Raw genomic sequence first — 23170 nt, 5'->3', positions numbered from 1 at the left:
ATCCATCGTTGGGAACAGGAACTTGGGGAGCTCGGAGCGTGTCCGTGTAACGTTTGGGCACATGAGGTCGAAAAGAAAAAAAACCGAAGAGCGGATAGAAAAGTATCAGGTTCCACCGAGATTTGAACTCGGATCGCTGGATTCAGAGTCCAGAGTGCTAACCATTACACCATGGAACCGCTCTGCCACCACTCCCTCCCGGCCGCCCCTAGTGCCTTCCACCGCAGCGCGTCCCCGCAGCCCCCTCAGAGCCGCCGCGGGGGCCGGGCTGTGGCGGGGCCGGGGGGCTCGGGGCCGGGCGGGACCCCCGCTCGGTGTAACGCGGGCCGGGCGCGCTCCCGGCACCGCCCCGGGCGCGGTCGGGCGGCGGCGCCGCTGCCCCGGAAGCGGCCGCGGGCGGGCGGGCGGAGCGCGCAGGGCGGAAGCGCCGCGGCGGCTGCAGGGACGGACCGGGACCGGCCCCGGCCCCGCTCCCGCTCCGCTCCCGACCCGCCGCCGCCCCGACCCCCGCCATGGGCACCCGCGACGACGAGTACGACTATCTGTTCAAAGGTGAGGCGGCGCGGGGCACTCGGCGCGGGGGGAGCGCCGCGGGCACCGCTCGGGGGTTCCCCCGCGGCCCGGAATGCCCCGTTCGGGCGGGTTTGGGCAGCGGGGCTGTGTCGGTGCCCGGGCGGGGGCTGAGCAGGGGGAGGCGGCGGGCTGGCGAGCAGAGAGCGCCGGGGAGGATGCCCGCGGGTGATAAGGACTCCTCAAGGTTGATAAGGCCCCTCTCCGGCTGTTGAACAGGGCTGCGGAGGGGCTGAGATACGCTCGGCGTTGGTAATGATGCACTAATTTAATAAAAGAGCGAGATTTGCTACCTTCTGCATTCCGAGCCCTTGGCGAGGGGTGAATGTACCTGCTGTTCCACGCCCAGTGATTATGGAACCATAGAATCCTGGAATGGTTTGTGTGGGAAGGGACCTCAAATCCCATCCCGTTCCACCCCCTGCCATGGGCAGGGACACCTTCCACTGTCCCAGGTTGCTCCATCCTGGCCTGGATCTCCCATCCTGTCCTGGCTCCCAGCAGAGAAGGACAGGAATTCCTTGTTTTCCAGGGCTGATGTCCCTGCACTCTGCCGTACAGCAGCAAGTTGGGGTAAAACGTTGCAGATTGTAGTTAAATACCCAATTTTCTCTCCCCGCAGAGTAAAATGCCACCCCTGCTGTCCAGGTTCATACAGCACGCTGTGAAACCGTGTGCAGAAGTGCTGAGGTTTTGGAAGTTCACTGTTCTATTTTTTTAAGCCCTCCTGTAAAAGCAAGCAAAGTCCTGCAAAAAGTACTTGTTGTCGTGGTGTGGTGTTGCAAATTTGAATTTAGAGTTTAGAGCATTGCTTGTTATGATGTGATGGTGAGAGACCCCATGCTCGTCATCATGAAGGTAAAGGAAAACATCAGTTTTTTTCTCCCATACCTTTAAGCTTCTGTCATAACTTTGAGTAGTTGTTTTTTGGTTGGTTTTGTTGGTTTTTTTTTTGTTTGTTACCTGTTTTATCCAACTGCATGTGGAAAGTGGTATTATTTCTAGCTATAAATCAGTTATGTGTACTATATTAAAATCAAATCAGGAAGTTCCAGAAGGGCCTTTTTTCTCAGCTTGCAGCACTGGCAAGGGCCTTGCTGAGCACTGGTTTAATCACATCCAGCAGCCTTATTGCAGGAACTTGTGTTCAGGTTATCACAACCTTTGAGTTGCTCTCACTTGTTCCTGCAGTTCTGTCAGTGGGCTTGTAATTAATGTTTTAGCTGTGAAAGCCTAAGAATATCAGTGAGTTTTCTGGGAGAGCTCCTATCTTTTATTGCACCTACTTCCTTATGTAATTGGGGAATTAAAAAGCTTGGATCCAGTTACAGGGAGAAGTTCAGGGCTGCTTTATTTTATTGCCTCTCCTAAAGCTTTTTCTGTTGAGCCTGGTTCATAGAAACTGTTGGGAGAGCAGGGAATGCTGTGGAAATGCTGTTGTGAAGATGAGCCATTTGGGTTTTGCAGAGCTAAAGTGGACCGCAGGAAGTTGATGCAATGTCACATAACTGGGATTAATGTGGCAGCTGAAATAACATAAAAATGCAGAGTAATACAAATCCTGGAAACTTCTGTAACTTCCCAGAGGTGATGGTGGTTCTAAACAAGCTGTCACCACTCTGGAATGATCTTGAAATTATTGCAAATAGGTCTGTGAACTGAATGTCTCCTTACCAGGCACTGGTCAAAAAGGCAAGGGGTAGGTAAACACTCTTGGAAAAGGAAATGGGAACTCGGGGGAACGTTAGGTCAACATTTGAATTTGAGACATGAGCATCTTGGGAATGGAGTGGGAATGCAGACAGGACAAGCATTTCCATTTTGAAAGGGATATTGTAGAATTAAAACGATGGAGAAAGGCATCAAAATAATCAGAAGAGAGACCTAATGGATTCACAGCCCTTATACTGAAGCGAGGTACAACTTGATCAAAATTAGAACAGTGAGTCATTAGGGCAAGTAGGGAAAGTATCTCTGTTTGTCATAATTTCTCTGGATATCTGTAATGCTTCTATTACTGGGCAGCAGGTGAAAGCAGAAGGGCAGAGTCCCACAGGTGTATATGCAAATTCTGGAGTGGTGCATTACCATAAATACTATAAATGAAATCGAAAGCCTGCACAGACTTAGAGAGGAAGAACATGTTGGTTGGGGCATTTCAGTGGGATGGGGACAATGGCAAGCCTGAAGGTATTGCTTGTTTGAAGAGGAAGGGTTGGCTGGGACAGAGATTAGAGTGTTCTGTTACACAGACTGTTTCTTGGACATCAGTTCTTGATGGTCAGACTGTGGGTGTGGGTGTGTTGGTCTATCAGGACACTTAATCCAGTAGGACGGTTCTGGGGTTATGAACATGTTACAAAATACCCTTCTCCTGACTCTGTTGCAACACTTCAGCATACAGTAAAGCTTAAACCTGACTTGAAAAAGACAATTTCTGTTAAATTCTCCTTGTTCAGCTACGTGTCTTTGTGTTCTTCCATGCTTTTGGGGTTTGGCTGAGAGCAGTGCCTGCTGTTCCCAGCGCTGCCCTTGAGGAAACACAAGGCCTATGAAGTGCAGTTTGTAGAAATCTTGCTCTGATTTTAATAGGAGGAAAGTATAATGGTACTATAAGGATATTACTTTATTACTTAATAAATTAACCTTGGCTTAAATACAGGAACTTTTTTATCTTTTTGATCAATGTGCTTGCGGTAGATGAGTAGTTATCAAAGGAACCCTGACTCGTAGGAGAAGTTTTCTGTGGACAAAGCTCAGGAAGGTTATGGCTGCACCTTGAAACCATCTGGAACTCTGGATTTGGGAGCACACTTCTCATTTCTGAGCATGGCCCTGCCTTGTGGTGACATTCAGCTTGTTGTTAGGAAAATCTCCAGTTTCAGCTGTCTGCTCCCTACTTTGCATCATGTTCATTTCTCCAACTTTTCCCTTTGATATTGAGGAAATGCTCTGAAACTGAACCAACTTGTTGGTTTGGGGTTTAGAAAGCCCATTTTTTTTTTTCCCCTGTGTGTTTAGATGAATGTGTTGGAGAAAGTGGTTTCGTGGCAGCTCTTGGTTTGGACAGTGGTTGGAAGCCCTTGGCCATCGCTACCTTAGATGTGGAGGCAGTTTTGTACTCTAACAAACCTCCTGGTGTAGCCATTTACTGCAGAGGTGTTTGGAGGTGTTCCCTGTAGTATGGAACAATCAACCCTGACCCCAGAGGGCCTTTAAGAGGCCAGTTCTCTCTGTGGTAGGAAAGGGGTGAATAAAATGGGGGCATAGCTGAGGAGGGAGATTAACACAAGTCATGACCATGTTATCACCTGCTGCCTGCAGGATGTAGAATCAAGTCATCTTATCCATTTTTCCATTAAACTCCAGCTGAAGTGGGCAGGATGAGGTTCATCAGCAGGTTCTTCTGGGATCATGAAGACATGTCCAAGCTTTTTATTGATATGTCTCTTTATAGCACAGCTCGGTGCAGAGACAAGTGGTTTTAGCCACTGTAATTCCCTAGTGCTGGTGGTCTTGTCTTAATTTGTGTCCTGTGTGACTTGTGTAATAACTTTTATTGTAGACAGCACAAGCCAGTGCTGCTGGACTCTATTTTCAACCTGATTACTTTGTCAGTAGCATATTTCATGAGATAATTAAAGTATTTTCTGAAAATTTTTAAGTAAAAGGTTTAACAGAAATAAAAATTGGGTGAGTGAGCTGGAATGTTGGTGAAAAATTAATAATCCTTCCTCGACATGGTTCTCTAAATTGCTTCTCATACAGCTTAGGAAATTGAATTCTTATTTTGGTCTTCTACAGAAATAAAACTGGAATTACAGAGTGAAATTTTTACAGTAGTGTGGAATTCATACTTTTTTTTTTTAAACTTCTTTTTCTTTCCACCAAATGCTTGTATGTTTGTCCTAAACCTTTGGGGTAGCAACTGCTGTAGAAAGTCAAATGCATCGATTTTAAGCACATGGTTGCAAATATTGAACTGTCCCATCACTAAACCAGTCGATTGGGGCCGGGAGATCCCTTCCATGGCTTTCAGATCTGCCAATACCATCTTCCTTGGCTGTGAAGCTTCCTAAGGTGCTGCTCCTGTGAGGGAAGTGCTGGTCCAGAGCAGGTTATTGATGGATTTCAGGACTGGCTCTTGTGGCTGAACTTGCTAAAATGTTTCCTCCAGATCTTCCTCCTTCCAGTGCTGATGTACCGAAGGAATTTGCTGATGAGGCAAGTTGGGTGGGACAGGGTCAGTCAGGGTGTGTGCTGATGATGACTGCAGTCCTCCTGATGAGCTGGGATTTGGGATGTGAGGTTTTATGCCTGGGGACTCATAGGAGTTTGGCAAAGTAAAAGTTTGCCAGCTTAAAGCTGAACAATTAGGTCTGACCACAGGCAGACTGAGCCATCGAGGTGAAATGGTCAGGAAAAATAATTCCAGCTCCAGCTATGCCTGGAGTAGAGATGGAAATATTAAAATCCCTTTGTGCATCACAGGGAGATCTCAGTTAGAGTGATGTGTGCAGTTCTCGCTGTGTGGGAAAGAAGTGGAAAAACTTGTAGGGAAGGTGTTTGGGGAAATGGACAATGTGTTTATATGGAACCTTTTGACAAGTTGGCTTGTTTAGCAAATGCAACAAAGCCCAGAAAAGATGTGGTTGCTTTCTGTAAATACCCCAGTGTAAACACCATTGGGAGAGGACTCTAATAAGCTAATGGATGATGCTGGCACATGGACACCACTAATTTCTCCTGAAAATTAGAAGGCAATTTCTAACCATTAGGAGTGAGTTTCTGGAAGAAAAGCCCAATAAAAGGGTGTGTGCAGGAACAATTAGCTTTATCATGGCCTAGATAACGTCATTTCCCTCACAGAAACTGTTTGCCTGGGATAGTTAGAATGGGACTCGGCCATTCAGGGTCATTCCTACTGCATTTCTATGCAAGGAATGTAATACCTTGGAGCAGTGTGTAGTATAAAATATCAAAACAAAGTGGTTTGATAAGGAAAGCAGAACTGCAATGAATAACACAATCTGAGTGGCTGTTAAAGCTGTTTCAGTTCATAATTGTATTTAAAGAGTGATACTTGCCCAGACTGGCAGAAATGCAGGAGGTGTGAGGAGTCTGAGGCGCCTGCTGACATTCCAAGCTGTTCTTGTGCCCGTATTCAAGAGAAGCTGCAGTGGCCCAATTAAGTAGAGGAAATAGCTGACTTCAAGGAGGAAAGTATTATTTTCCCCTTTTAATTGGGACACATTAATCTGGTGCTGGAAACCATTCAGAGCATAAGCAGCGTGGGATTCAGAGAAGGTAAGGAAAAAAACCTGGCAGAGGAATCAAAGGGATCCATCTACTAAGTGACTTGAAGGTGGGGTTTGCACTGAACAATAAAAATATGTTTGAGGGGATACTTAACAGGTATATGATGCGTTCTGTTGGGAAAAGGAAATGATGGATGTGGATTGTTTTCCTTGTTCAGAGGAGTTTCTGGCCGCTGCCAGAGCTAGTGCTGGGTGATGCAGGACTGAGGTGTGTGAAGGGAGCTCACATTTGTGTGTAACACATCCCAGTGATTACAAACATGATGTCATCTAAAACCATGGCCTAAACCTGCCAAAATAGTGTTGGAGAACTTACTTGCCAGTGGAAGAGGAAAGCCACGGCTGTTTGCCAGGGGTGGTGACGCAGTCGGTGCCCTGTCCCCTGCCCCAGGTTTATCATGATTTAGCATCCCCGGTGCCAGCAGAGCTGCTCAGCAGTGTCAGGGCAGCCACACGGAGCAGTGCTGACCTGGCACAGAGGAAAGCACACTCCTATTTGCATTCAGCATGGGTTGCCACCTACCTGCACTTGTGATCTTCATAAACAGAAGTGGTTAACAGAGCCACTCTGCTTTATGCAAGTTCAGAGCTTGGCTGGCCGTGTGCTGAGTCAGCTGGCAGGGGAAGCTGGGAAGATGTTTGTTTTGATGAAGTATTCTGCACAAGGCCTTTTGAAGCCAATGTTTGCTGCAATTTTCATTTATGGGAGGGAGTTTAAAAGGTGCTGCTCTGCCCTTCCAGTCAGAGCAAAGTCCCATTTGCCAGAATTGCTCTGCATTATTTAAGCAGGAGCTGGTGTGCACAGGGCTGCAGCAGCAGATGGGAGTGTTTGCACTGCTAGACTGAGCTCCACGGGGGGTTTCTCCTGTGATTGAATGTGTTTGATGCACTCATCGCTCTGTTGCACCACACAGAATCTTTAACACTGTATTGTGGTGTCTCAGCTGTTAATGATGTGTGTTACTTAGCAAGTATTTGTTTTTTCCTAAACAAGCAAAGCCACAACATTTTTTGTGTCACCTGAGCGTGCACTTTTTTGCTTGGGCTGGTATTGATTCGCTGCTGAACTTAGTTATCAACCTTTCCTCTCAAGGACTTTATCCTCTTTTTCTTCCCTTCCCCTCACTGCTGGTTTGGTACCTTATCTTTGTTAAGGGCAGAAGATCATCCTGAGAGGCTCCTGCTGGTGTGGCTCAGGTTGTGAACATGTTTCATCCAATGTCCTGCATCTTGTGACTGAGTTTTAAGTTACACTTAACCTTGCACCTTTCAACCAGCATTACAGGTTATTGCAGTGAATCCTCATGACTGTTTTCCTGAAGGAACTGGACTTTAAACCTTCTCCCACTCTTGTTAAGCATAGCTGAATCCCTCCAATTAGTTTGCTTGGCACTGGTGCTGGGATGAGTCAAGCTGAGCCAGGGAAGGGTGTGGATGGTGGTTCCAATCCTGAATCTCAGTGATACCCCAGCAGTGTTTTAGAGCAGTTCCAGGCTCTGGCCTGATGTGTCCAGGAGCCACAGCAGCAGAGAGGGGCTGCAGAAGGACAGAGAGCTGTGGTTCAGCAAACATTTCAAACTGTCTCTCAGGGTGATGGTGGCCTTGGGGTTTTTTTGGTTTGTTTTTTTTTTTTCATTCACAGATTTTTCTGTGGTAAAGCAGAGTCTGCTGCTTGCCCTGCATTTTGAACTTCTTCAGCAAAGCAGGTTTCAGTTGTGTGGTTGTGGGGATTTTGTTTTGTTTTTTAGTTTTAATGTTGTTACAAGGATGTGAAATCTAACCAGTCCCCAACTTTTGCAGTCCAGCCTTGTACATTCTTCCTGGAAGAGGAATGTTCTTCCATGCTGGGCAAAGGAGACTGAAATGTAACCAGTAAAAGTCCAGTCTAGTGTCTCTTCAAAATGCTGGTGAATGTGGCAGCTCTGGTTTTCCAGGTTTTCCAACCCTTGGGCAGCAGATCCATGACAAGCGTGGTGGTGTTGCCATTCTTTTCCTTCATGCTTCATTCCCAAAAATAAATGTTTATTGCAGGTGATTGTCGATGCATCATCTGCACCTGGAATCTGATCCTTATGCCGCTCTTGTCTTGTAGTTGTCCTTATTGGAGACTCCGGGGTAGGCAAGAGCAACCTTCTGTCTCGATTCACTCGCAATGAGTTCAACTTGGAAAGCAAAAGCACCATTGGAGTGGAGTTTGCAACGAGGAGCATTCAAGTGGATGGGAAGACAATAAAGGCTCAGATCTGGGACACTGCAGGGCAGGAGCGGTACCGAGCCATAACCTCAGCGTAAGTGATCCCTGGGTGGCTGGGGAGAAGCTTTGGCTGAGGAGGGGAATTGTGGGCCCTTCTGATTCCTCAGGAGCTGCAAACAGGGGGTGTTTGTGTTTTATCAGGTAATATCCGCAGCCTGAGGTGGGAGGAAGGTTAAATATTATTCAGCCCAGAAACTTGATCTAGTGTGTCCCTGTGCAGACTGATTTACTGCTCTGTGCTCTCGTGACACCTGAATGGGGGCATTTCAAGCCTAGAATTGCAAGAGCTTTGAGAGACTCATTTCAGTGCAAGTGAATGATAAAGTAATATCGGTGTTCCTGGAGGTTTTATCAGTGGTAACCTAAGAGCAGAACCCTCCTGTAGCAGCCAGGAAAGACTGCTCACTTTGTGTGTGCTTGTTTAATTGGAAAAAAACAGCATAGCAAAAGCTGGATTTCAGTAGAGCTAGAGGGAGTTGTGGGGTGAGAGAGCACAGCCTGTTTCTTTTTGAATGCATTACTGTGCCTCTCGGGCCCTAAAGTGGCCTTTTGTGAAGGGAGTAGATCACGTTGACATTTTTATGATCCAGTGAGTCATTCAGTCTCTTTATCACTCTGGGCCGTGCCCGTACTGCACCCATGGCGATGGGTGGGGGACACTTCACAGGGGTGGATCAGGGGTGGAAGGTGACTGACTCCAGAGTTCCATTTTTGGGATGGAAGGTTCTCCCCACAAATGTGGGGTTTGAGGCTCTGAGCTGTCCTGGCTGCTCTGCTGGTCCTGTGCTGTAACCTCATCTGGCTGCTCCGCTTCCCTGGGTATTTTTGTGCAGCTCAATAACAGCTATTTCCCAGTAACCTGTCACTTCTAATCCCGCCGACGTGTCTCTCCCACCCTTCTCCCCTCAGGTACTACCGCGGGGCCGTGGGGGCACTGCTGGTGTACGACATCGCCAAGCACCTGACCTACGAGAACGTGGAGCGGTGGCTGAAGGAGCTGCGGGACCACGCGGACAGCAACATTGTCATCATGCTCGTGGGCAACAAGAGCGACCTGCGCCACCTCCGAGCCGTGCCCACGGACGAGGCCAGAGCCTTCGCGGGTGGGTGAACTCAGGGTCACGTCCCAGTGCTGGCTGGGGATCTGCCTGCCTGCCCCTGGACGTGTCAGTCTGCTGGTGGGAGGGAAGAACTGCTGCTGGCCGTGTCCCTCGGTGTCACACGGCTGATCCAGGCCGAAAGGAGACCTTGTAGGACATGCATGTCGTTTCAAGAATCAGCCAGAGGCACTTGGTAATTTTAAACCAGAGTTATTCTCTTGCCTTGTGCACTGCTGCTCCCACAGAAACTCTGCCTGTGGCTGTAGGTTTGAGTTTCTTGTGTGGTGGCAGCTTTGCCCCTGTGTTTTGCCTGCAGTGCCCCAGCTGATCTGCAGCCCCACACAGGTACCGTGGCTGAACAGACTGTCATTAAACTGGCTTTGTGACTCTTGTTGCACAGTTCACAGTTAAGGTCTGTGAACAATTATTCTAGTTTCTGTAAATCTTGCCTTGTTTTAGGCCCAGTTTCTTTTCATCCAGGAGTGTAGCTGGATTTCTTATATTAAGGCTTGCTGTAGCTGCAGTGGCAGAGTTTCTGGCCAGTGAGGATTCCTGCCTGCAGCTGGAGGAGTGTCATTCCCCTCCCTGTTAAATAAGCTGCTGTGACATACTAGGTGGGAGGTGGAGAAACTTGATGAGGTTAAAGAAAATCCAGGAAACTTCCTCACACAATTCTTGAAACTGTAACAGATTCTCCCTTTCAGGGGTGCAGGAAGTTGTGCCTTAAAGTAACACAGCACTGGGCTGATCCCTGTCCTTGGGGATGGGTGTAAATTCTGTTGTTGGTGTCGGGTGGTATCACTTTCAGATCACCTGAAGGGGAAAACCCCACAACTTGTTTTACTTTCTCTTGATACCCGTGTGTCTCATCGGGAACACTACAAATATTATTTGGCACAGAAGCTTTTCCAGATGGGAAGCAGATGTATGATATACCTCTCTAATTATAGTATTTCTGTCCACACAGAGAAGAATGGTTTGTCATTTATTGAGACGTCTGCTTTAGACTCTACAAATGTGGAAGCAGCTTTCCAGACTATTCTGACAGGTGAGTCATCCAGTGCTTTGTGTTTCAAGGGGGAAGGGCAGAAGGCTGCTCAGATATGATGCAAATGGGGCTTTCTTTGCCTATGAAGTGTTTAAAAATTTTGCTATTCAATCATTCTTCATTAGCCCTAAGATTTGGAGTCCAGTTTCAAAGTGTCACAGTTGAAGGGCCAGCCTTGAACTCGGGAATGAATCCTTGCTCACTTTGATCTGCCCCAGGTTTCTGGTCAGCCTGGTTTGTGTTTCAGCTTCCATCTCCCATTACAGGGAGTGCCCACAGGAGGGAATTGTCTCATGCAGGCATCAAGTTAGAACAGCCATTGTTTATCAAAGGAGAAGTCAATTTAGTTTGGCTCCATCTTTAATGGTGCCCACAGCAGTTGCCAAGGGAGAAGGGATGAAAGAGCAGAGATCCTTCCTTGGAGACACAGTGACTCCTGAGCTGCAGGGAAGTTGCTGTCATTGCATTTAATAGTCCTGCCTGGACTTCTGGCCTGTGGGACATGTGACAGCAATGAGTGCTGCATTTTTTATGCTCTGTGGACAAAGTACTTCCTTTTTGTTTAAAGCCTTGTTTAGATAGGCAAAACTTGTTAAGACTCTGAGACACTCAACTACTGCAATATGGGGGACCTTAATTTAACCCTGGCTTATAAAGGCTGGGGTAGGAATTCACAAATTGGGGTGGAAATCACTGGCTGTCACGGGACTTTTGTGTTGCCCCCTGCCAGCTGTAGCCAGGGCACAGTGGGACACAGTGGCCTGTGTGGTTTTGGAGCTTTCATCGTTCCCAGCTTTGGCAAACAGACCTCTAAATCTCTGGTCTGAGCTTTCAAACATCTGAGGCACTCCTCTGGTTGTGACTCTGTTCTAGGTGTGTCAGGCAGTCTCCCTGTTTTCTCTGAGTGCCTCCAACATGTTTTCCAGTTGCAAATTTAAACTCCCTCTTTCCCAATGTAGCATGTGCCAGGATACGTGATCTGCTTGGTATGAGCAGTGGCCCCACTTCTGAACTATAACTGTGTGTCTGTTAATCAGATCTTGTTGCTGTGACGTTGGCACCTTGCTTGATTTGAATTTGTTTTCCTCTTTGCCAGCTAATTTAGACATTCTTTTAAAAACACACCAAGAAGGACTTGGTAGTCATACTGGAAAATACAGTGAGGATCGAGCTAGAAAGTTATTTATTGCAGTAAAAGTATAAAGTCTGTAGCATTTCTTCAGTTGTTTGAAATGCTTTATGGACAGCTTAGCACTGGAGAGAGATGTTAGGCTGCTGGGGTATTAGCTGCCTGTGTCCATCTGTTTCTTGTCTTATCCTTGGTTGAAAGAAGCCTCCAACAGTTCTGATTCTATTGTGTTTTTACCGTGGGTTCCTAAGTGCTCCTGTGCAGACACCAGCTAAAAGTGTAGGTGAATAAAGAACTTTTTTTTTTCTCTTTAGTTAAGCCACATGGTTCCCTTTTAACTTCAGTGTAGTCATTTGTTTGTTATTCAGTGTTGCACAAATTGAAAAAGACGAAGAGAGAAGTTCTGTGAGCTTATACATTGACTCCCTACATGACTAACTGCCATCAGAGGGTGGATGACTAAGGAGTGGCTGAGTGCAGTGCTGTTGGGATGCCTGCTGCATTTCCTGTTTCCTTCACCTGCCTAAAGGCAGTCCTGTCAAAAATGCACATAGATTTTTCAGAAGAAGGACATTGCTCACTTACAACTGCTAAACCCGAGGCTTCTTCCTTTGGGCCTGTGTCCTTAGTGTCCCTTCTCTCAGGAGCACCCAGGCTTTGAGGTTGGATTCTGGCCAGATGTGCTGTGTGTCATGTGGAACTAACAGCCTTGCTGCTTCTCCTGCTTGCAGAGGGGATTGGGGCTCTCAGATGCAGGTTAGTTAATTAACGTTCATACACCAGCACTAATAAAACAACATGAAGTACATCAGGCAGTGTTTGTTCCCTCCCAAGGCTGTCACAGCCAATATAAACTGGTCACCTCGCTGTCCCCATCTGCTGTTGGACCATTATGTTCTCTGAGTGATACTGAGGAGGTGGAAAGTTCCCTGTGTGCCCTGGGCTGCTGCTGCTTCCCTCAGAGCTGTGTGATGCTCAGAGGATGCGCTGCTGTTGCCATGGGGAGCAGTTCACCTCTTGGTCACAGCCTGGGCTGTGCTTTCTCTCTCCTCACATGCTTCCAGCAGTACCTTTTATTCCAGAAATTAGTTTGGATTCTAATTGGTGAAGGTTTGATTTTTTTTTTTTCCCCCTGGTTTAATATTTCTGTAAGCAGAGTGGTCTGTAATGGGTAAGCAAGTGATTAAAACTTGCCCTCAGAGGACTCTGACAGATTGCCAAGGCTGTTGCTTTTCCATGGATGTCAGAGTGCCCTGCACGTTGCTGTGACAGTGTTTAGGGCACAGAGCTCTTGGGCCTGTGGACAGGATCCTTGTTCAGGAGGGGTCAGATCAACTGTGCTGGAAAAAACACTTGTGATTAGTGGGCATGTGGTTCTCTCCAGACAGGAGCTGCTGTTCCAGGGAGATAAAGATGAAGTAAATGGTGCCTTAGCAGCAGGTCGGCTCCATCTGGGCTGTGACTGTTCTGCCAATAAACTCCTCGATAACACTTCACAGCTGCCTTTAGCTTTTAATGGCTCGCTCTGAAGGAAAGAGGGGAGCAGTCATCTGAGGAATGTGGTTTTTGGAGTCACCCTGCAGGATCATGGATGGTGTGTGTTGGCAGGGCAGCCTCCCAGCACAGTGCCTGTGGGTGAAATGCTGGCTGTCCCCTGGAGAAGGACGTTGGCAAAGCCAGCAGGCAGTGGCAGTGGCTGGAGCAGAGGTGGCTGACAGGAGGAGCAGGATGTGCTGCTGCACCAGCTCTGCTGGAATTTGCAGTGCTGGGAGCTGCTCCACAGACACCCCAGGCTGCTCCAGAGCCTTTCTCCCAGCTCCTGAGATCTCTCCTCAACAGGTTGTCATGGCCAAGGTGTCTGCAGCAACCCCCCTTTCTTTCCAGCCCTCCTTGAAGCTGTTCTGGTTGGGGCACTACTGGAAACTTGTGAATTCTTCCCCTGGAGGTGTAGCAGGATCCATGTTAAACTTACCCACACCTGGATTTTCAGATTAAGCCACTTCAAATGGCTTTGGCCAAGGGAAATATGAGTCCATTTTGTAGTCAGCACAGCCTAAGTGAGTATGTGATCTGTTGCTACAGGTGGAAGAAGGGATAAAAGCTCTTCTTCCCTCTCCCAGTATTAGAGAGAACTTTTAGAGGGGTTATATTGTACATTTAGTGGGCTTCCTGTCCTGCTGTGGATTCCAGAGGAGGTTTTGGGGACCTTTCGTGTCAGTGGCTTAGAGTAGTGGTCCCTATCCAAATTCTTCTGTTCCAAGATGTCTGGCCTGCAAGGGCTGATTGTTGTGCACACAAAGCTGCTTTGTATCATCTGGCAAATAGGAGAGACTGGTATTATGATCCCAGCCACTCTGAGCATTCACAGCAGGATAAAGCACCCTTAAAGTAAACTGGAGTCTGCCTGGCTCTGTGCTGTCTCTGTTCCCATACTGCATTCTGCTGTGGTTTCATCTCTAAGGAATCCCATCACCAAGGAAACAACATCAGAGAATTAACATCAAAAAATTGAGGGATTTCCTCTTTTGTTTTCTCTGTACACCTGAAAAGGAATGAAACCCCAGTGCAGGCTGAGCAGCCAAGGACTGGCCTGGGCAGCAACGTCCCTTTTCTCAGCTCTCACAGTGCAAGGCCTGTCTCTCACAGTCCCCCATTATGCAGTGGTGCATTCTACTGAATGTGTCCTTAATAAGGTCTCATTCAGTCACTGAGCAGAGCCCAAAGTGCTGTGGCTTCATTAAAAACCTCACATCTTCATTAGGCCTGCACACAGTTCCAGTGGAGGCTTTGCTGCTGGGCATTTTGCCCCAGTGAGAGCAGCTTTGGGCTGTTCCCCCTCCCCTGTCACAGCAGCACAGCTCTGTGTGGTGACAGTGCAGCTCCCCCAGGGAAAGGCAGGGTTTGGTGTCTGGGCTGTGGCTGCACCCAGTTGGCACTGCAGAGGAGGGAGAAGCAGCAGGGAGCAACAAACTTGGGAGTGCTGGAAAGGGATTCACTGGCAGGGCTGCTGGGCAGGCTGTGGAAGTGGGAATTATGGGAATATATTCCCAGAGTCAGAAGGAATAAAGCCTTTGTCAGTAATGGAACTGGTGCTGTTAAAATTGTTTTTAGGGCTTTGGGGCTGTTTGCTGAAGATCTTTGCTGTCAGGTGAGGGTGTTACACAGTGTGAGTCCTGGCTTACAGGGTGGAGGAAGTGTGTGACAGCTCTTGTAGGGACTTGCGTGAACTTGTTCAGGAAGTTCTCTGGGAAACTGAGAATGGCTGCTGCTGGAGGTGCTACTGGAGGGTTCCCAGTAACAAAGGTGGCAAGAGGCTTTTCCTGTTGATTCAGAAAGGCCATTGTTCTACTCCTGGAGGTGAACTGGCTGTCAGCCCTGAGCCGGGGCAGGGCAGTGGAGCACAAGGCTTGTCCCGAGGAATTCGGAGCAGATCCAGCTGTGCTCCTCCCACCTCACACACAGGCTCTCCAGGGCCGAGCTGATCCTTATCTGCTGGTTCCCACACCGGGCTGCAGGGGACTTTAAAGGTCTGTTTTTGTGGAGGTCACTTAACTTGAGAATTGTTTGGCTCTTTGTTGGAAAGAAGAGTGAGCTCCAGGAAAGGTGATATCAGAAAATCCTCCTGCCTGTGCAGCTCCTGTTTGGTTGCCTCAGTGACTTGATCTGTACTGAATGCATGTGTAAAATCCACTTTTCTGAACAGTTTGTTCCTGTCTGAGTCTGAGGTGTCAGTCTGAGGTGTCGGTTTGGAGGCCCAGTTCTTCCCAAGGTAGATGTTACCTGTGCAGTCCATAAATCCAGCACGGTGTCTATGAGAGATGTCCATTTTGCCAGCAGTCCCATGGATGTGTGCAGCCCTGCTCCTGCTCTTCCTGGGAGCACTTGGCCTCTGTGTTGGCAGCTTAAATTAGTGCAGGCTCATTGCCTCAGGGGGACAGCTTTCAAGCCTGGCTGTCAGGGACCCTGTTCAGCTCCTCAGTGCCATCTCATCCCATCACAGGCACTCAGCTGTGTGAGGATCTCTCAGCACAAGGCTGCTCCACTTCCAGAAATGATGTCAGGGCGTGCACTAAGCAGTAGCTCATCAAAATTCCCAACAAAGGTTACTCTCTAATGGCAAATTCCTGATGGAAGTGCTGTGTCTTGGTTTGGGATCAGGCGATGTGTGTGTTTGGACAGTCATTATCCAGCTGATATGAGACTCCAAACCCCCAAAAGAACTTAGACCTTTGCTTTGTTTTGCCAGAGCTGCTCATGAGCTGGGCTCTTCCTGCTTTGCTGTGCAGGAGGGAAGTGCAGACTGTCTGTGGCAGCCTGGGCTTTTCTGGAACCTTCTGACAGGGCATGGAACGTGGAAACAGGGTGTGGGCATAGCCCCCTACTCTGGGGGCTCTGCTGCTGGCACTGCTGGTGTGTTTGTTGCCAGCACATTTTTCTCTGTGAAAAGGCAGAAGATGGGATGTTGTCTCATGTCAGGGTTGGCTTTTTGCTGGATTTGAAACACTTCCAAGCTTGTTGTAAAGCTGACCTTTAGCAAGCTTTCATTTTTTTTTAAACTTTAATGGTTTTCAAACTCAAATTTGCAAGTGAGTTCCCCACGTTCTATTTTTGGTGTGCTTTATTTCCTTTCTGGGGGTGAAGTGCTACACATGCTCTACTCTTTCTCTGTGCAGCTGAAGTGAGTGTTGCTGTAGCTGCTCTGAGTTTCTGTGCAGCATCACTGGCCACTAACAAACCCCAGGAACTGGGCAGGGCTCTCTGCAGGTGCTGGGGAGGCACAGGGGTTTAACCTGCGCTCCCTGAGTTCAGAATCTCTTTGTTTGGAGCCCACTTTTCTTACACAGCACATTTTGTAAAGGCTTTATGTGCTGCTTAAGGGGCTCAGCCTCCCCTTTTGGGCCTAAATCGACCTTTTCTGAAGATTTAGAACTGTTGGGATGGTAGACAAGGTGTTGTACGTGATGGGTGTGCTGAGAGAGAAGGAATTGCCCCTGCAGTCCTATCAAGGAGAGGAATCTGGAGTGGTTCCCTTTAATCCTGCTGTTGTCTGTGGATACATGAGCAAACATGTGACTCCCATCCACAGAGTCCTAAGGACCTTCAGAAGAAATGGATGCTCACACAGTTCCTGATTTCTAGCAAAGGAATTCGTGAATTCTGTCCATTTACTAACTCCTATCTCAAGGCAAGCAAAACAGCTGTTAAAGTAATTTCTTTTGCAAAAATACATTTTATTTTCTGAACCTAGAAAGCACCGCAGTTGAACCTGTTGTGAAAGCTTCTTTGTGTTACTTGTGCAATCCCAGAGCTCTGCCTGGTTCCCCCCCAGGTGTAAGTCCTGGATGGCATTGTGCTGGTGTGCTCATAATGATCAGCTCTTTCTCACCCTGCAGAGATCTATCGCATTGTCTCCCAGAAGCAAATGTCCGACAGACGTGAGAATGACATGTCTCCAAGCAACAACGTGGTTCCCATCCACGTCCCCCCCACCACTGAAAACAAACCAAAGATGCAGTGCTGTCAGAATATATAAATTGTCCATTCTTTCCTAAAAGGCTGTGTATATTCCCCAGGTCCAAGATTTAAATATATTTGTAATTCTCGTGGTTCCATTCTTGTGTTTAGTCACTGCTTATTCCTTCTGAATTTCTCCATGTCTTAAAACACTTTGATTTCAGTGTTTATCAGTCTCTTTCTTGGATGTGGCTGCAGTATTTTCCCAACGCCGACTTGTCGGTTTGGGGTCAGTAAATTGTTTGGAACTCAACTGATCTCTTCCCAACATGATGCCCATTAGTCAGAGCACAGAAACCTTTAGTGAGCACTTGAATTTGTTGTTCTGCTCCTCACAAAGCAATTACTGTCAGGTTAACGAGGAAAGTATCTCTGGGCAGGATAATCTTTCCTTGTCTGAAGGTGTTGCATCTGCACCTAAAGCTTGGCCAAGCGCCCGTTGCTCTGAAGTGCAATTTTAATGTAAGTTAAATGTTTTTGGCTGCTTCTTCAGATTGTCAAGTGAAGTTTTGTAGAGTATTATGGGGGGAGAAAAGAGAATTTCTCGAGAACAAGCAGCAGGTTCTGGCAACCTGTGACTGAGGTGCTGTGGTTTGGCACCTGCTGCAGAGGAGGTTGATGTGAGGCAGAGCTGTTGGGGCTGCACCGAGGGGCCCTTTGTGAGGGAGCTGCGTCCCTGGGGAAGGGTCACTCCAGCCCTGGAGCTTGCAGCCTGTTTTTGTGCTGCCTGAGGCTTGGCCCCCACAGTGCTGGTGGTATCAGGATTTGAGGATGCCTTTTTTTTTTTTTTTATGGGACACAGACTTGAAGGTTGTTGTCACATATTACATATCACACCTGTTAATGCATGCCACTTATATTAATATATTTGAATGCTCGAGTTGATGAATCAACAACTTCAACTACCTAGCCTTAGTTTTCCGTTCTGTTTGATCAGTATTTTTAAATTATTCCAGTGGTTTGCTGTCTGCTCTGAACAAAACCATCTGGAGTAGTTTTCCCTGCTGGCTGTGTTCCTGCTGTCCGTCGCTCCGTACAAACCCTCAGTTGGATTTGCTTGTTCAGGGATACATGAACTGTGCCTTCTGTCACTGCACATCCCTCTCTGCTATTTCCTAAACATGCCAACCCTGGCACTGGGGCTACGGGCACTGCTTTCCTACACTAGTTAGAGGAACTGTTTGTTGTGTAAATGCCTGCAGTTATTTATACAATTACTGGGAAGTAATGGATTGTAGGGGATGTTTCTCAAACTCTGATATGACCCGTGTGGAACATCCAAAATCTGGTTGGCACTTCCAGCTGTGTTTCCATCCCAACCCTCCTGTCTCGCGGTGCTCATGACGGTGAGGCACACGGAAGGCATTGCTGTAGTCGGTCACTTCTTGTTTTTTTACTCCATTTCTCCTCCGGGTATTAGTTCTGGAGATGCTCCTTTGATCTGTTTGTAAATTACTTTGTATTTTATGCATGTACTGTACTTTGATTCATTATTTTTTTAGAGTTGATTTTAAAATATATTCATCCATGATTCTAATAAAGAATTACAGGGGACGACTCACTGTGGTGTTGGGTGCACTTTTTGGGAAGAGGACTGGGATTTGACATGAAGGTTTTTACTTACTGGAAGCTGATGAACTTCTTGGAGTAGGCAGTGAGAAGACACTAAAGTGGAAGTGCCCTGGAAAAGGACCTGGAAGGGTCGGTAACACAGTTGTCTTCCCTCAGAGCAGATCGCAGCTTTCTGGGGCTGCTGCAGTTCAGAGCCAGGGCAGTTTGGCAGCTCCAGGGAGCTTTTACACTTCAGGAATTCTGTGGGTTCACTCCAGTCAAACCTCTGAATAGCTTTTACAAACCTGGGGGTTTTTTTTTCCCATGTTGCCATGAGAAGAAAATCCTGTAGGATACAAACTGCTCCTTCTGCAGGAAAGGATGGAAGCTTGGGATCCTGCTGGGGTGTCCTGGTGAAGTGGTACCAGGAGCACCCACGGAGCATGTGGGGCAGTGGTGGCTCTGGGGATTGAGGCAGTTTGAGTCTGAGGATGAGGAGTGAGCCTGGTCCTGGATTACTGTGAGAGCTGTTCTTGCAGCACCTTCTCTGCCCAGACTGGAGCATAATTTGGAATTAACCAATTCCCTGCAGCAGCCAAGCTTTAAATTTGTCATCTGGAAATGCAGGATAAGTTTCACTCCACTTCCTTTTCTCATTCCTGTAAGCAGGTGACTCGACTCAGCTGTCACATCAGGTCCAGATTTCGTCTGGTTTTAGGCAAAACTCTTCCTCCTGCAGCAGCTGGAGCACAACCAGTGGGAACAGAAACCCCTGTGGGAGGCCAAGACTTCTAAAGGAAAATCCAGTGGGGTATGTACAGAGAAGGAACCTCCTCCCTGGGAAAGGCCTTTGCCTCCCGTTCCCGGGGTCTGTGCTGTGCTTCCCTGGGCTGTGGCAGCAGCTCCCGCCTGGCCTGGGCTGGGTGACACTCCAGGGGCAGGAAGGTGCTTCCCAAAGTGCTTTGGGAGAGACAATGCAAGACATTATTCCATCTGAATGCTGACCCAAGGGGAGACTGTTCCTGTTTGGCTGCTGATGAATCATTCTGCTCCATAATTGCATTACTTGTGTACTGAAGTGTCTCTTCCCTGCTAATGGGAGACAACTGATGGCAACAGACACTGCTTTGGGCCCTGAAAGGAGCTTGCTGAGATTCTGGGAACTCCATTTAATGCTGCAAAATGGGCTTTCTTGCCAAAAGTTCTTGCTGTCATTTACATATTTGAAAGTCCCAACTTTATCACTTATGAAGCTGTTCATGAGCATCAGTGCTCCTGTGTTTGATGGAGTTGAGGTTCTGACTCTTAAGCAGAAAGGACATGTAATTGTTTGTGATTTAAAGACATTTTTATTAAGCTGGAATTACTTATTCCATCAGTTCAAACCTGATGAATTTCCAGCCTTAAATAGCTTATTGAGTGTATCTTGTCAAATAAGAAGATTACACACTGGGCTTTAGTTAACAAGATTTTCAGAAGTGTGAGGCACAAATGCTGGAAGCTCCAGCAGTCGCAGTGCTGCATTGCCTGGGAGTCATTCTCTCTGAAGGTGTTTCTGCTGCAGGTCTGTGCTCCTGATTCATTGACTGGGCTCCCTGGGAGCTGCTGAGTGAGGCAGCTTCCATGTGTCCTGTGTGCCATTCCTGCTGGGTGACTGTGCTGGGCTGGATCCTCGGGATCTTCACCCCCCTGAAGGGCTGGGAAGCTGTGAGTGGCCCAGGGCACTGTGCCCACCCTGCTGAGGTGGCAGGACGTGAACATCAGTGAGTGGTGCTGGCACTGACCCCACATTGCTCTGGGGGCATGGGGGGCTTGTCCAGCTGGGGATTGGGCACCCCCAGGCTCTCACTCAGACCCACTGAGGACAAACTGCTGAGGAACTGGGAGAAAGGTGTAAAGAGCACTTACCTTTTGGTTTGACACTGGGCCTTACTCCAGGTTAATCTGGAGTTACAGCACTGGCCTTCTGAGCCATCCTGCCTTTTTCTGTCTGTGCCTGGTGCCCGTGGGGGTTTTTGGCTGAGGGGGGGCAGCCCCTTCGTGAGCAGCCCCATCACCTGGAGACTCGGACCTGTGCAGGGGCTGAAAGTTTGCTCTGCAAAATGAGTACGTTTGAGAACTACACGGTGAGAGAAATTCAATTTATTTTGTACAAGGTAGGATACCTTTGCACAGTGAACAAATATATTACAAATCTGTCTTGCCTTAAAAAAGTATTGCCATTTTGGTGCCTGTTTCCTAAGCTAACGCTAATATACAGAAGGTACCTTTTTTTTGTTGGTTTTTGCTTGGTTTTTTTTCCTTTTAAGCTCTATGCATCATTGCATTTGGTTTCAAAATCCTTGCTTTGAAAAAAAAACAACAACACAACAACTGAGCACATCTCTCCTCTCTGGAGTCTCATTGCAAACTACAGCAACACACAAACATGGGTCGGGCTGGCAGCTGGGGGCTGCTTGTGCAGTGTGTTCAAGGTAGGGCTCCACAAGAGTATTCTTATCCACAAGAGTATTCCTTATCCAACTGCCTTTCTCTTGATATTTTTGAAGTAAGTCTTTCCGTTCATGTACATAAAATATGTTCCTACTGGCCCTACAAAATAACTTACATCTCAAATAAGGCTTTCCTGGAAAACAAAACCGCTATTGCTGCTCGGTCAGGGCCCCCATGCACACATGCAGCATTCAGGGAATCGTGTGGGAATGATCCTGGGACACGGACATCAGCTGCTCTGGGAGCCTGGAGGGTCTCTGGGCTCAGGTTGGGGGGTTCAGAGCCAGCCTGACCACCTGGTGGGTCTTGGCTCTGAGGGACAGGGCTCCCAGGGGCAGGATTCCCAAGGACAGGGCTCCCAGGGTCAGGATTCCCAAGGACAGGGCTCTCAGAGGCAAGATTCCCAAGGACAGGGCTCCCAGAGCAGGATGTTCAGGGACAGGGCTCCCAGGGTCAGGATTCCCAAGGACAGGGCTCCCAGGGCAGGATTCCCAAGGACAGGACTCCCAGGGGCAGGATTCCCAAGGACAGGGCTCCCAGGGGTGCCCTGCCAGGGGCTTCAATCCCAGGCTGAGCCCATCTGTGGGGACAGGATGGGCCCCTCCTACGGTTGCTCCAAGTGATCCTGGTCTGACTCGGAGCCGGGATCCAGCCACTCTCTCCCAGCGGAGGGTTCCTCTTTCCAGTCCCAAGCCCAGCAGCTCACCCAAGGGATCGTGTTGAGCAAAACTGATGATCTGGTTCCGTTCTCTTCTGCTTCCACCAGGCTGGCGAATGTGCAACAGAATATTTCTTTATATTTAAGAGGCATCAACTTGCTACTTCCATGTTTGCCTAATAAAATTACATACTTAGAGTCAATACTACTTCATGCTCAAAATCTACAAGGAACTAACGGCAAGTACTCTACTTTCTAGGTCAATAAGGATTATAAATTAAAAAAAAAATAATTGTGGTGGCGCAATGCAAAACTTTACCATGGGTCAGCCCCGTGATAATTAGTTCACAAACAGCTGCTGAAAAAGAAAACCCAGTTTCAGCTCCATTTAATGACATTTCAGGTAGAATCACCAAAGGATAACGTTGCACTACATGGTAATGCCCATCAAATTAAAGGGTGTCATCAGTGGCATGCTGACAAGTGAACCCGAGGAGATGGTTTGAAAGATGGGAGAGAGAAGCTGTTGTGGCTCAGCTTTGGGAAAGGAAATGACACCAGGGCTGGTCTGTGCAGACCTGCAGTGTCCCAGGGCAGGAAAGGGAGGTGCAGCAGGTTACAGGCCTGACAGATCTGCTGGATTTAGCCAACAAAAGAGAAGCTGCATAAGGAAAACTAAAGCCCATCTGTGCCAATCAGAAGCGTGGTAAAGTGGGTGGGAGGCTCATTGTGGAAATGGTCATTAGCAAAGATCAGGGGACATTTGGAAAGATTTAAAAACGGCACAGAAAGTGTCTGTGTTAATATTCCTCAACTCAAACCCTCTGGTACTGAGTGTAAAGATGAAAATCCCAATGCTAATTACCGAGCATGATCTGCACAGGCTGCACGTGGTGGTGGCAGTAAATGAGGTGTCCTGACAGTGAAATGACAAGTTTTCCCTGCTCTCGTTCAGAAAATGTCCATTCCCATGACAAAGATGAAAATCAATTCCAGTGCATTCCCAGTCACCTTGTTCCTAAAGGTAAAAGGTTTCTGATGCAGTTGGTAAAAATGTACATCTTTAAGTCCTTCTACTTAGCATGTGTTTGTGGTTTATTTTACAGCAAAGCCAGGGTTAGAATACAAGCCACGGAGAGTTTTTTGCCTGGAGCACGTGGACACCTTCCTGGGGTGATGTACTCCAGCCACACATGGAGGAAGGTTCTGTTAGTTCCAGTTACCCATACAAAATGTCTTTATAAATAACATCATGCAGCAGCAGTTGGCCCAAGCTGATGTTGTGTCACGTCAGGTCCTTGCGTAAGCCAGTCCACATCTGTCAGCATCCCACAGCGTGGAACAGGACGGCTTCTCCTCTGCTTCCTCACAGTTTGTGTTGGCAGCACAGTGGAGTCCATCCTTTAAGAATGCTTGTCCCAAGAGGGCCCGTGTGTCGGGCTGTGCCGGACAGGGAGGAGGTCGTAGTGACCAGGAATGTGGCTGTTCCTGGGAAGGTCGTATGGATTCTGGAGGTAACTGGCACTCCGGCCTGC

General features: G+C 47.9%; 2 protein-coding genes and 1 non-coding gene across 4 annotated transcripts in view; 1 reads left to right on the top strand and 2 right to left on the bottom strand.

Moving 5' to 3' along the window:
• Positions 1-107: 107 nt before the first annotated feature.
• On the bottom strand, positions 108-179 carry TRNAQ-CUG. The gene has a single exon. It is a non-coding gene; the product is annotated as a tRNA-Gln (tRNA).
• A 233-nt stretch (positions 180-412) lies between these two features.
• On the top strand, positions 413-22836 carry RAB11A (RAB11A, member RAS oncogene family). 2 transcript variants are annotated; one of them, XM_032699607.1, is made up of 5 exons: positions 413-552; positions 7981-8176; positions 9052-9245; positions 10210-10290; positions 16813-18494. In XM_032699607.1, the coding sequence occupies exons 1-5, from the start codon at positions 513-515 to the stop codon at positions 16950-16952; spliced, it is 651 nt and encodes a 216-aa protein (XP_032555498.1). In that variant the 5' UTR covers positions 413-512; the 3' UTR covers positions 16953-18494. The 2 variants fall into 2 exon arrangements, with proteins under 2 accessions (XP_032555498.1, XP_032555499.1); XM_032699608.1 differs by lacking the exon at positions 16813-18494 and adding an exon at positions 22742-22836 and having other exon boundaries at positions 428-552.
• The window catches only part of MEGF11 (multiple EGF like domains 11), a 268042-nt gene continuing 266624 nt past the window's right edge, over positions 21753-23170 (bottom strand). The window contains 1 exon segment of the mRNA XM_032699606.1: positions 21753-23170. Within this exon segment, the coding sequence (XP_032555497.1) occupies positions 23039-23170 (132 nt within the window). The 3' untranslated portion in view covers positions 21753-23038.

Source organism: Chiroxiphia lanceolata, chromosome 12, assembly GCF_009829145.1.
Source record: "Chiroxiphia lanceolata isolate bChiLan1 chromosome 12, bChiLan1.pri, whole genome shotgun sequence".
Classification (NCBI taxonomy): Eukaryota; Metazoa; Chordata; class Aves; order Passeriformes; family Pipridae; genus Chiroxiphia; species Chiroxiphia lanceolata.
The sequence above is the reverse complement of the archived record's forward strand: the minus strand, read 5'-3'. Positions and strand labels throughout refer to the sequence as shown.

Excerpts from the sequence above, each read along its gene's own strand:
- RAB11A (XM_032699607.1), top strand. The coding sequence starts at position 513 with ATGGGCACCCGCGACGACGAGTACGACTATCTGTTCAAAG. Across the intron at positions 553-7,980 it reads GTACGACTATCTGTTCAAAG|TTGTCCTTATTGGAGACTCC; the intron begins GTGAGGCGGCGC and ends CTTGTCTTGTAG. Across the intron at positions 10,291-16,812 it reads TTTCCAGACTATTCTGACAG|AGATCTATCGCATTGTCTCC; the intron begins GTGAGTCATCCA and ends CTCACCCTGCAG.